This window comes from Pristiophorus japonicus, chromosome 13, assembly GCF_044704955.1.
Source record: "Pristiophorus japonicus isolate sPriJap1 chromosome 13, sPriJap1.hap1, whole genome shotgun sequence".
NCBI classification, from domain to species: Eukaryota; Metazoa; Chordata; class Chondrichthyes; family Pristiophoridae; genus Pristiophorus; species Pristiophorus japonicus.
Genome location: NC_091989.1, coordinates 27,292,195 through 27,305,595, shown reverse-complemented (window position 1 = coordinate 27,305,595; position 13,401 = coordinate 27,292,195). Strand labels below are relative to the sequence as shown.

Below are 13,401 nucleotides of genomic sequence, written 5' to 3'. Positions count from 1 at the left end.
TTGCTAGACCATTGTTTCACATTCAGATTGCCAGTTTATAGTTTTTATTAAGTTAGTGTAGTTTTATTAATGTAGCCTTGTTTCTTCTCTGTTAGAATTAGGGGAAAGCATGTTAAAAATCAGTCTCTAATTAGAACCCATTGGCATCAAGGTCCTGGGTTACATCAGCACCATGAACAAAAAAAGCTTGTACTAAGGCTGAAAAGCAGATAAGGGCTGTGGCTGGAGACAGAACTTGCTGGTCCCACGAATGGGTAGAATAGTGGGTATGGAAGATACATGATTTTATAGAACTTTCTGCCGATACAGTTTTGGGGTATGTCCTTGTGGGTTTTGGTCATTCTCAATGTAGAAGGGTGAGGATGGGCACCAATCCAACAGGCGCAGACGTGTATGCGAGTACTGCTGCCACCCAAAGGACAGTAACAGGGAATATAATTCCTAATTGTACTTTGTAAACTACTGCTCAAATACTGTAATGTACTAAGTCTCACTTGTGCTTAAATAAAATCATAATAGTTACCAATATGGAGTCAGCTTAGAACCATTGAATTGACGGTCCAAAGGGACCGAAATCTTTTCTTACAGTGGCACGCCTAGCCCAGGAGCTGACCAACAATTTTTGATATATTTTGGTGTAAGACGGATCTGGTGTGGTTGCCCGCCTAACCAGTTAAGGAAGGAAAACTTTCGGGGAGTGTAGGACACCGTAACCTACCAGCAGTATTGTGGCAATTCATTAAGGATGGCAAACACAAACAATGTTGAGAGGGCCAGAAATAAGAAATCTGAAAATTTGTGTGTGACAGATATTTTGTCATTTTTGAGCAGTCCAGAAGGGGACTCGTGTCAAAGGTCGACAGACTTGATTTGGAGCCAAATAACTTTGACCAAAATGAAATTAGATAAAGGCAAGCGGAAGTTACTATTATGCCTCCTACATTTGTGCACAGTGTGACGATGAAAGGGATAACTATCAGACGGATGAACAAGGGAGGAGGCAGTTCTAGATTTAGTTTTAGGAAATGAAACTGGGCAGATGAAAGGGGCATCAGTGGGAGAGCATTTTGGTGGTAGTGATCATAATTCAGTTAGATTTAACATAGTTATGAAAGGGGACAAAGATAGATCAGAAGTAAAACTTCTCAATTGTGGAAAGGCCAAGTTTACTAAGCTGAGATGTGATTTAACAAAAGTGGACTGGAAACAGCTATGAAGGTAAATTGGTGTCAGAGCAGTGGGAGGCATTCAAAGAGGAGATAGTGAGGGTTCAAAGCAAATATGTTCCCACAAATAAAAAGGGTGGGACTATCAAATCTGGAGCCCCCTGGATGTCAAGGGGTATACAGAGTAGAATTCGGCAAAAAAGGATGTTTCTGTCAGAGAGAGCTAAATACTGCAGAAAGCCAAGAGGAGTAGTATACAAGGTGTATGGGGTGAAATTAAAAAGGAAATTAGGAAAGTAAAGAAAGGGCATGAAAAAATATTGGCAAGTAAAATCAAGGAAAACCCAAAGATGTTTTATAAATACATAAAGAGCAAGAGGACAAATAAAGAAAGAGTAGGGCGTATTAGAGACCAAAAAGGAAGCTGGTATGTGGAGGTGGAAGATGTGGGTATGGTTCTTAATGAATACTTTGCGCTGTCTTCACAAAAAAAGAGGGACGATGCAGACATTGTAGTTAAGGAGAAGGTGTGTGAAATATGAGATGACACAAACCTAGAGAGAGAGGAAGTATTAAGTGGTTTAGCATCTTTGAATGTAGATAAATCGCCAGGCCCGGATGAAATGTAACCCAGGCTGTTAAGAGAAGCAAGGGAAGAAATAGCGGAGGTACTGACCATCATTTTTCAATCCTGTCTGGCTACAGGTGTGGTGCTGGAGGACTGGAGGACAGCTAACATTGCACCAATGTTCAAAAAGGGAGAAAGGGGTAGACCGAGTAATTACAGGCTGGTCAGCCTAACCACGGTTGTGGGCAAATTGTTGGAAAAAACTGAGGGACAGTATTAATCATCATTTAGAAAGGCACAGATTAATCAAGGACAGTTAGCATGGATTTGGCAAGGGAAGGTCGTGTCTGATTAACTTGATTGAATCTTTTTGAGGAGGTAACAAGGAGGGTTGATGAGGGTACAGGTACACCGTCTCAAATCCGGCTGTCTGAAAATTGGAATTGTCAGTAAACCGGCAGGCCAGACTAGTTATCGGCATCACCACTATGTTTTAAATGGCGTGCGATCGGTCCGAGCCTTGCTAAATGACCCTCAACCCGGCCTGACCCATGCCACCATTAGTACTTTGTCCGTAATCTGGAAAAATCCAAAACCCGACACAGTCTCGGTCCCGAATTTGAGATGTTGTATGTTTGATGTAGTCTACATTGATTTTAGCAAGGCTTTTGACAAAGTCAGACTGGTCAGAAAAATAAAATCCCATGGGATCCAAGGGAAAGTGCTAAGTTGGAAATAAAATTGACTCAGTGGCAGGAAGCAAAGGGTCGATGGATGTTTTTGTGAGTGGAAGTCTCTTTCCAGTGGGGTTCCTCAGGGCTCAGTACCAGCTCTTACTTTTTGTGGTATACATCAATGATTTCGACTTAAATGTAGGGGGTATGATTAAGACGTTTGCAGATGGCAAAAATTGCCTGTGTGGTTGATAGTGAAGAAGAAAGTTGCAGACTGCAGGAAGATATCAATGCACTGGTCAAGCGGCAAATGCAATTCAATGTGGAGAAGTGTGAGGTAATGCATTTAGGGAGGGCTAAAAAGGCAAGGGAATACACAATAAATAGTAGGATATGGAGAAGTGTAAAGGAACAGAGGGACCTTGGAGTGCATGTCCACAGATCCCTGAAGGTAGCAGGACAGGTAGATAAGGAAACATATGGGACACTTGCCTTTATTAGCCAAAGCATAGAATATAAGAGCAGGAAGATTATGCTTGAACTGTACAAAATATTAGTTAGGCCACAACTCGAGTATTGTGTGCAGTTCTGGTCACCAGAGGAAAGATGTGATTGCACTGGAAAGGGTGCAGAGGAAATTTACGAGGATGTTATCTGGACTGAAGAATTTTAGCTATGAGGAAAGAGTGGCTAGGCTGGGTTTGTTTTCTTTGGAACAGAGGAGACTGAGGGGAGGTGTATTAAATTATGAGGGGCCAAGATAGAGTGGATAGGAAGGAACTATTTCCCTTAACAGAGGGGTCAATAAGCAGGGGGCACAGATTTAAAGTAATTCACAGAAAGTTAAGAGGTGATTTGAGGAGAAATGATTTCACCCAGAGGGTGGTTGGGGTATGGAACTCATTGCCTGAAAGGGTGGTAGAGGCAGAAACCTTCATCACTTTTAAAATGTACTTGGATGCGCACTTGAAGTGCATACGGTCTGAGAGCTAGAAAGTTGGATTAGGCTGAATAGCTCTTAGTCGGCCAGTGCGGACACAATGGGCTGAAATGGCCTCCTTCCGTGCTGTAAATTTCTATGACTCTATGATAACAGCGGGATGGAGCCAGCAGCGGGATCGCGACTCGCTATGGACACCACCCGCACCGGACCCACTCAGTAGGCAAAATTCCGGCCTTTGTTTCACTGTGAAAGCCAACCTTTTCTTCAATTATATTCAGTAATTTTAGTCATTTGGAAAGCCAACTGAAGAAAGAAAAAGATGACATAATTTACTTTTTTTTGTAAGCACATGCTATTTTGTTTTATTTTATCTGTTCTATATTGTGTTTAGTTAATAAAATATTGGTCTGAATTAAATTGGAATTATTGAGGTTAACTAACCTATTAAATCATGGAAAACCAGACTTGTATTGTGGCCACAGTGAAATTCTGGTTATTATTATAAGTTGTGTGCTGGTCCCTGATCCGGACAAGAGGCTAACATTTATACAAATTGGCACTTTTGAACTTTTTAAATGGGTAATGAATTTAATTGGAATTTTTGGACATTTGATTGATTCTGATTGTTTAACCATCTTGGTTATACTTGGAAAATCTTGGATTTGGCAACCTCTAAAGAAAATATTAAAAGTTTAAAAACAATTTTCCAACATCTAGTCTTGGATTTCCTTCAGCTAAATATTGGGAAAAATGAAGCCATTGTCTTCGGTCCCTGCCACAAGCTTCATTCCCTAGTCATTGACTCCATCTTTTTCCCTGGCTATTGTCAGAGGCTGAACCAGATTGTTCGCAACCTCAGGTCCTAATTGATCCTGAGCTGGGCTTCTAACCCCATATCCTCTCCATCACCAGGACTGCCTATTTCCAACTCATTGCCCAGCTCCATCCCTGCCTCAGCCCATCTGCTGCTGAAACCCTTGTCCATGCCTCTGTTACCTCCAGACTCAACTAGTTCAATGTACTCCTGGCTGGTCTCCCATCCTCCACCTTCTCCAACCTTCAAATTATCCAAAACTCTGCTGCCCATATCCTAACTTGATCAATGTGCATTGTGTCTCTACATTCCTTACCTTGCAGCCACAGGCAGCCAATGCTGGTGCCAGAACAAGGCTGACCTTGTCCCCGACTCCTCCTGTCGAGTGCTTGTCAACCACAAATTTAGACCACTCCTCTGGCCATTGTAGGATAGCACCAGAGACTTTCATCTCTTGGGTCAGGTTCACTGCCTCCTCCTGTGTCATTCCCTGCAGGCGAATCGCCATCAACATGGCCCCTGACAAAGACAATTATGGAAACTCGTTAAAGGCAACACAATCGGCTTCTTTTAATTATAGCAAACCAGCCCTCATTTGGGGCTGTGATTCCACTGATGTTCAATACCACAGAGCCAGGACTAACGCAAGTTACAGATGTGCTCTGCTAAACCCCATATCTGGGCAGAGTTGGGGATTAGCCCAGCCTAAACCTGTAGGGCCGTCAAGTCTGCGAAACAGGTGAGCTGCCAATGGCTCCAGCAACACCAGCCTGAACTCCAGACATTCAGCACAAGTCAATCTAGGATTAATGAGAGGAGCAGAAACTCAGTACACTTAGATAGTGTACAGTGAGTCAGTGTGTACTGAATCAGTGTAAATTAGTGGGTTCGTGTACGTTAGTGGGTTTGTGTACAAGGGATCATTGTCTACTGGTTGCTATGTGTTCAATGGGTTAGTGTATATTAGTGGGTTTATGTACAGTAAATTATTTTATATTAGTGTGGTTTGTGTATATTAGTAGATTTGTGTACAATGGGTTAATGTATGTTAGTGTTTTTATGCACAGTAGGTTACTGTATACAGGTTGAACCTCCCTTATCCGGAACCCTAGAGACCTGGCCTGTTCTGGATAGGGGATTTTTCTGGACGAGGGGTGGTCACATTAAATTTATGGTACAGGTACTGAGCAAGGAGATATCGGGGCTGGCTGGCTTGGGGCTGGGAGTGTGGCAGAGAAATCATGGGGGGGGTGGGTATTGGGGAGAGGGGGCGCGGGTCAGGCCAGCAATTGCGGGAATCGACATCGAGGAAGAACGTCAATTTGTTCATGTCGGAGTTCTGCGCATGCGCCACCTGGTGGCCAGGAATGGTTCTGGACGAGGGGTAGTTCTGGATAAGGGAGTTCTGGATAAGGGAGGTTCAACCTGTATTAGTTGGTTATTTTATATCAGTGGGTTTGTGTATATTAGTGGGTTTGGGTACAGTGGGTTAGTGTACAAGGGATTATTGTCTACTGGTTGGTATGTGTTCAGTGGATTAGTGCATATTGGTGGATTAGTGTACAGTGGGGTTGTGTACTATGGGTTAGTGTACATTAGTGGGTTTGTGTACAAAAGATTGATGTACATTAGTGGGTTTGTGTTCAGTGTGGTCGTGTGCAGTGAGTTATTGCATATTGGTGTGTTTGTGCACAATGAAGGATAATATCCTTTATACTGAAGCCAATGTACAACTCTTGTTCCTAATTAGCATAAACAGGGTCACCGAGTACTGACACAATGAGCACACTGATGACCTCAATCTTCAGGGGCTATCAATTAGAGGCTGACTCAGGTCACACGGCAAGGCAATGTTTGCTAAAGATCACATCTGTTCCGGAGTAAAGTCTCTAGCAAATTTTAGCATCCCATCTTCAATTATATTAATTTTTTTTAAACTCTATGGTGTTTAGCGAGAGTTTGATGTCGAGGTCCAGGGAACTAGTGTCAATGAACTGTGTAAATAACTGTGTTTTGCCATTTTGTTTAACTGTGACTTTTTAAGTCTTGCATGTTTTTTGAGTTTAATGCTGTTTTTATTGATTTACACCAAATTTACCCAAGTCTTTTGGCTCCACTCTCATTTTTCAAACAAACACTGAAAATAAAGCCTGAAAAAGCCCCAGGTTCTTAATTTGGCAAAATACCCTGAATTTACAAATCCTTATAAAGTTAGTTGCATAACACTTGTATCTTTAATAAACAACATATCACTTGATTTATCGCAATCCACTGGTAATTTACATTTACAGAGTCACTGAGTGATAGAGGCAGACATTTAGACTAAGTTCGGGGGCATTTATCATAATTTTCCCTTATTCAGCTATTAATTCCAGTACCACACATCAATATTAAATGCAATCTGCAAGAATAATGTAACTCTTCCAGTTATGAGCCAGATTTCGCTCTGTTTCACCAAGATGCTCGGAATTAATTAGTGATTAATCAAGGTGATTAACCGAAGTTTGATGGCTCTCAATATAACCAACCATCTGGTAGCTCATTCAAATGGCCATTCTTCATGCGTGAGCCTGGACAGGGAATGTTGCAGGTTAGGGTCATGCGACCTCCATATGCAAACTTTCCATACAGGAGAATTTATTCTCTCTGTTTGGGGGAATCCAGAACAATGGGGCATAATCTTAAAATTAGAGCTAGGTCATTCAGGAGTGAAATCAGGAAGTGCTATTGCACACAAAGGGTAGAGAAAATCTGGAATATTTTCTCCCCCAAAAAGGCTGTCGATGCTAGGTGTCAATTGGAGCTTTCAAAGAATGAGCCAAGTACAGTTTGGCTGGGTAAGGGTATCAAGCAATATGGAGCTAAAGTGGGTAAATGGAGTTGAGGGACAGATCAGCCATGATCTAATTGAATATTGTCCTCCTCCTGTTCCTATGTAACAGGATTGAGAGGCTGAATGGTCTCCTCCTGTTCCTATGTTCCAGCAGGCAGCCATTGAATAGCATGCAAGAGTGGGAACCCTGGATGATTTTCCCACTCCATGGATTCTGATGTTACTCGTAGTTGTCGCTATTTTCCTGGTTGAGATCCATACAAATTAAGGATTGGTCAGATCCGAGACGGACTGGACTGCTCAGTTTGGTTCAGTACCACACTAGGCAGTACATTTATACAACAAGACATCAGACGAATTCTAATGTGGTCTGGCATCAGGCACACACTGGTCACACTGCAGATGTCACCCATACAGATTTAAGACAATTAAAAAAGAAAGGAAAAGACCATCTGTAAGTGTTACCTATCTGGCTTTCTTGGATGGTTTGCGTTGTTACACCATGCACAAAGTAATGGATTTCTTCCTCGTTCAAAGTCTGTTTGTCTCGCTTCTTCCGAATCATTTCCGGGACATTAGCGTGCGGCTGACTGGTACACATTTCCTCTGCGTTTGTCTGAAGAGGAAAAGAAATCAACACATCGAGGAAAAGAAAGACATCCCAATGGAGCAGGTATCAAATATAGAATACAAATGTTACTTCATCTACCAAAAGGGGATTTCAATCATGCCTATCAAATCCCTACTCAATCTTCTCAGTTTGACAGGAAACTGCCCTGGATGCTCCTCACTCAAGCCCCTCATCACTTTCTCCAGAGCGATTTATGCCTTCTATAGCAAGGAGACTTCTGCTTTTGTGTTCAATGCTCTTCGATATAAACTCCAAAATCCTTTAATAACTTTTATCCCATTTGACCATCATTAACTCTTTTCTGTATCTGCCAGGTATATTTCCATTCTTTATTCCAGTTCCTTGATGATTTTTCTCTAATAAACTGCATTCCCCACATTTCTAGTCCTGGATACTTGCTGGCAGTTGGCTACTGCTCTCAGTTTAGTATAATCATCACAATTTTCCCACTCTTGACATAAAATCCTAGAATTTATGACATCCACACAAGGCGATAAATGTTAATGTTACCCTCAGTGAGCTAAACATTAATTGCGAACTGCACTTGGATGAGAATTGAGTGTTGCACACGAAATAATTGATTCATTGGATGTGGGCATCGCTGGCAAGACCAGCATTTATTGCTCATCCCTAATTGCCCTTTAGAAGGTGGTGGTGTGCCGCCATTTCAGAGGACAGTTAAGAGTCAACCACAATGCTGTGGGTCTGGAGTCACATATAGGCCAGATCGGGTAAGAACAGCAGATTTCCCTCTGCTAAAGGACATTAGTGAACCACATGGGCTTTTAACGACAAGCCAGTAGTTTCACAGTCACCATTACTGATACTAGCTGCCTTGGTGGGATTTGAACTTGTGTCTCCGGATCATTAGTCAAGGTCTCTGGATTACTAGTCCAGTAACTGAACCACTATGCTACCATTCCTGTCCTCCACTCAACTTGACAACTGGTTTGTCATATAACCAAGCCAAGACTTGTTTTGGGTTTAAGTTTATTTTATTAACAAACAGAATTGCACAAGATTTGAGGTTTCTATTTAGAGACTGTCTGACTGAAGCATTTTTTGCTGAGTCATCCGACTCCCTCTTAAAGTGAAGTGCCAGTTCTATAATTGACTGGGTTAGTACATCGTTGCAGCACTTAGCCAAAGAGGCCCGGAAATTAACGGGTTTTGTTCCCTATTCTGTGCCGATTTAGCTGATCTCATCTGGGGCAACAGTTGGAGACTCAATGTCCCTGGGCCATGTGTGGAGATAAACCTGCGCCCTCTACCACCAAGAAGGACAAGGGCAGCAGGTGCATGGGAACACCCCACCTCCACGTTCCCCTCCAAGTCACACACCATCCTGACTTGGAAGTATATTGCTGTTCCTTCATCATCGCTGGGTCAAAATCCTGGAACTCCCTCCCTAACAGCACTGTGGGAGTACCTTCACCACAAGGACTGCAGCAGTTCAAGGCGGTGGCTCACCACCACCTTCTCAAGGTACCAATCAGGGGTGGGCAATAAATGCTGGCCCTGTGATGCCCACATCCCATGAACAAATTAAAAAAATGAATAGGACAATTCAGGACTGAGGTTGAGAACCATTTTTTCACTGATTGATACTTGGAATGGGCTCCAGATAAGAGATGGGGGCAAGAACTCTGGACAGGAAATAGTTGAGGGATATGGTGAGAAGATGGGTCAGTGAGGATGAGGGATATAATGAGAAGCTGTGTAGGTGCGGATGAGGGATATGGTGAGAAGGTGGGTAGGTGGGATTTACGGATATGAGATATAGGGAAAAGATCTGCCAAACAAAGATATGTTTGCTGGCCTAATGACCTTTTCCTATTCCTAAACATTCTTACTTTTTTCTTATTTTCTAGATCCTGATCAGGGACTGAGTGGCCTTACAGTGATAGAGAGCCAGCAGGAATTGTCCTACCTGTGTATTGGACATGGAATCCGAGGTCAGTAACAGAATGACGCACCAATTCTATATCCTGGTGTGGTGTCGAAAGAGCTCCCGTAAAGAAAATCTTCCCGATTAGGAGTTCATACGGTTTCTCTCAATTAATATAGGATGGCATCCAAGGAGAAACAGGCAGTGCAACATCTCTGAGGCGTTATACATGTAATTGCAGTTAGGAATGGACTGTCACTGGCTCAAAGGTGAATGTAAGATGGCTTGCAGCCAGAGGCAGCTATCAATCATTTAGGTAAGTCCTGGGGGAGTTAGTGAGCTATATAGGAGGATAAACTGCAGAATGACACACGTCAATCTGTAAAACTAACATAAACAAAACAGTCGCTGACAGTTCAGGATCAGCTGACGTATAGGCCTTTAACCTGCTCTACCTTGCCACCCCCACTTCCGAGGGGGGCAGGCCAGACACATTTCAGTGAGTCACTAATCTTTTTAAAAAAGTGGCCCAGGATGTTTCGATTGCGGTCAAGATCTCCTGGCTTCTGAAAGACACCAGGGAGGAAACTTGGTGGAACATGTTTGATGGGATGAATGGCTTCCTCCTGTTCAGAGAGTTGCAAGGTAGAGGTCAGTTCGCCAAACAACAACAGCATCACCCTTGTCAGCAGGTTTAATGACAAGGTTATGGTTGGATTTTAGCAAGCAGAGTGCTGCAAGTTCAGAGGGAGATAGTTTGGAGTGAATGAGGAGAGCAAAGAAATTGAGACGGCCGATGTCCCGTGGGCAGTTTGCAATGAAGAGGTCTAGAGAGGGTACGAGGCCAGAGGGAGGGGTCCAGGTATAATGGGGAACAAAGAAATGGCAGACCAATTGAACAGATACTTTGATTCTGTCTTCACGAAGGAAGACACAAATAACCTTCCGAAGGTATTACAGGACCAAGGGTCTAGTGAGAAGGAGGAACCGAAGGATATCCTTATTAGGCGGGAAATTGTGTGAGGGAAATTGATGGGATTGAAGGATGATAAATCCCCAGGGCCTGATAGTCTGCATCCCAGAGTACTTAAGGAAGTGGCCATAGAAATAGTGGACGCATTGGTGATCATTTTCCAACAGTCTATCGACTCGGGATCAGTTCCTTTGGACTGGAGGGTAGCTAATGTAACACCACTTTTTAAAAAGGGAGGAGAGAGAAAGCGGGTAATTATAGATCGGTTAGCCTGACATCAGTGGTGAGGAAAATGTTGGAATCAATTATTAAGGATGAAACAGCAGCGCATTTGGAAAGCAGTGACAGGATCGATCCAAGTCAGCATGGATTTATGAAGGGGAAATCATGCTTGACAAATCTTCTGGAATTTTGTGAGGATGTAACTGGTGGACAAGGGAGAACCAGTGGATGTGGTGTATTTGGACTTTCAAAGGACTTTTGACAAGGTCCCACACAAGAGATTGGTGTGCAAAATCAAAGCAGATGGTATTAGGGGTAATATACTGACATGGATAGAGAATTGGTTGGCAGACAGGAAGCAGAGAGTCGGGATAAATGGGTCCTTTTCAGAATGGCAGGCAGTGACCAGTGGAGTGTCGCAGGGCTAAGTGCTGGGACCCCAGCTCTTTACAATATACATCAATGATTTGGATGAAGGAATTGAGTGTAATATCTCCAAGTTTGCAGATGACACTAAACTGGGTGACAGTGTGAGCTATGAGGGGGACGCTAAGAGGCTGCAGAGTGACTTAGACAGGTTAGGTGAGTGGGCAAAAGCATGGCAGATGCAGTATAATGTGGATAAACGTGAGGTTATCCACTTCTGGAGCAAAACTCGAAGACAGAATAATATCTGAATGGTGGCAGATTAGGAAAAGGGGAGGTGCAACGAGACCTGGGTGTCATGGTTCATCATTCATTGAAAGTTAGAATACAGGTACAGCAGGCGGTAAAGAGGACAAATGGTATGTTGGCCTTCATAGCTAGGAGATTTGGGTACAGGAGCAGTGAGGTCTTACTGCAGTTGTACAGGGCCTTGGTGAGGCCTCACCTGGAATAGTGTGTTCAGTTTTGGTCTCCTAATCTGAGGAACGACGTTCTTGCTATTGAGGGAGTGCAGCGAAGGTTCAGCAGACTGATTCCCAGGATGGACGGACTGACATATGAGGAGAGACTGGATCAACTGGGCCTTTATACATTGGAATTTAGAAGGATGAGAGGGGATCTCATAGAAACATATAAGATTCTGACGGTACGGGACAGGTTAGATGCGGGTAGATTGTTCCCGATGTTGGGGAAGTCCAGAACCAGGGGACACAGTCTTAGGATAAGGGGTAGGCCATTTATGACTGAGATGAGGAGAAACTTCTTCACTCAGTGAGTTGTTAACCTGTGGAATTTCCTGCCGCAGAGAGTTGTTGATGCCAGTTCATTGGATATATTCAAGAGGGAGTTAGATATGGCCCTTTCAGCTAAAGGGATCAAGGGGTATGGAGAGAAAGCAGGAAAGGGGTATTGAGGGAATGATCAGCCATGATCTTATCAAATGGTGGTGCAGGCTTGAAGGGCCGAATGGCCTACTCCTGCACCTATTTTCTATGTTTCTATGTCTGTTCTCAGTACTGTTTCCCATTGGTATATTTATGAATTGCCCAGCAATGAGGAAGCAGTACTAGGGAATCTTTCAAACTGCCAGACCGACCAAATTCAAACTGACCAATGACATCAAACTGGACCCAGAAATAGCAACAGGGCAGGCACCGAGAACACGACTAAGTGTGTCCTTGTGAGGGCCTGTGGATTCCAGGGCTGCACAACATGGAACACCAATTTAAAAAAGCTAATGCACCTGGACAGAGAGACAGTGCAGGCCAGTGTGAGGTTATTCTGAGGGTTTACAATGCACTGGGGGAAACTGTGTTCAGTTCTGGTGCTTCTGCCACAACAGCCAGACCCATCAAATTCTAACCGACCAATGGTATCAAACTGGAGCTATGAATAGTAACAGGGCGGGCAGTGAGAGGCTGATTCAGCTAGGTGAAGAAAATCACCAATCTTAACAACACCCACCCTTCACATCCCCTTCACCCGCTCGGAGGTGAATTGCTGGCCAGATACTGCAGGTCTGCTTTAGATGAGCAACGGGGGAGGGCTGAAGCTCTAACCTGTTTCCTTAATCACCGAGACTCCAGGAATGGCCTCTTTTGCACCTTTAAGGCTTTGAATAGCCGGAAGGGAGTAGCAAAGGAATGAATGGAAGAAGTACCATCAGACGCTCTGTGAAATAAAGCAGATCAGGGAAATCCTCGGATTTCAGTTGGAGCAAGTCAATGAGCACATAGAGAATTAATTGGGAATCCTTACAACCTTCACTCAGCCACGCTGGACCAGACCCTGCACCATCCCTTTTCATGCATTGCATTGTTAGCTAAGAAATTGATCAGATTTGGTCACGTCATCAAGTGGCTGTTGCTGGGAAACCGGAGTGACAATGGCGGCTGTAGGTGGCGAAGATCATTGATCCGCCTGGGAGTCGGGAAAAGGAGACGCGCTTCACTCAATACTCGGTACAACCCTTTGCAGCATTCTCATCAACCTCTGCAATTGCTCAGAGCTTAAATCCTGGATCGCTGAAAAAGTGAGTGGGAGTTTAAATATCTGGCATGGAAAGATGTGGGTTTAAAAATAGTTGACACGTTGATAAATACTCGTTGTCTCCGTGCTAGTATCCCCAAATTCCAGAGCGACAACCAGTGACATGCATTTCAATAATTAGCATTATTCCTTTTAAACCTTACCTTGGGTGGAGAGATCCCTGGAAAGCCACGCTGGTTAAGGATCTCAGCCCAATTGCAAAGGAAGATGCGAC

The 13,401-nt window shown here is 43.5% G+C and overlaps 1 protein-coding gene across 1 annotated transcript in view; it reads right to left on the bottom strand.

Moving 5' to 3' along the window:
- Positions 1-13,401, bottom strand: part of tymp (thymidine phosphorylase) — a 61,483-nt gene that overhangs the window by 46,571 nt on the left and 1,511 nt on the right. Inside the window, exons 2-3 of the mRNA XM_070896729.1 lie at positions 7,464-7,614; positions 4,482-4,684 (exon numbers count right to left, since the gene is read on the bottom strand). Coding sequence (XP_070752830.1) covers positions 4,482-4,684; positions 7,464-7,614 — 354 coding nt within the window. The remainder of the gene's footprint in view (positions 1-4,481; positions 4,685-7,463; positions 7,615-13,401) is intronic.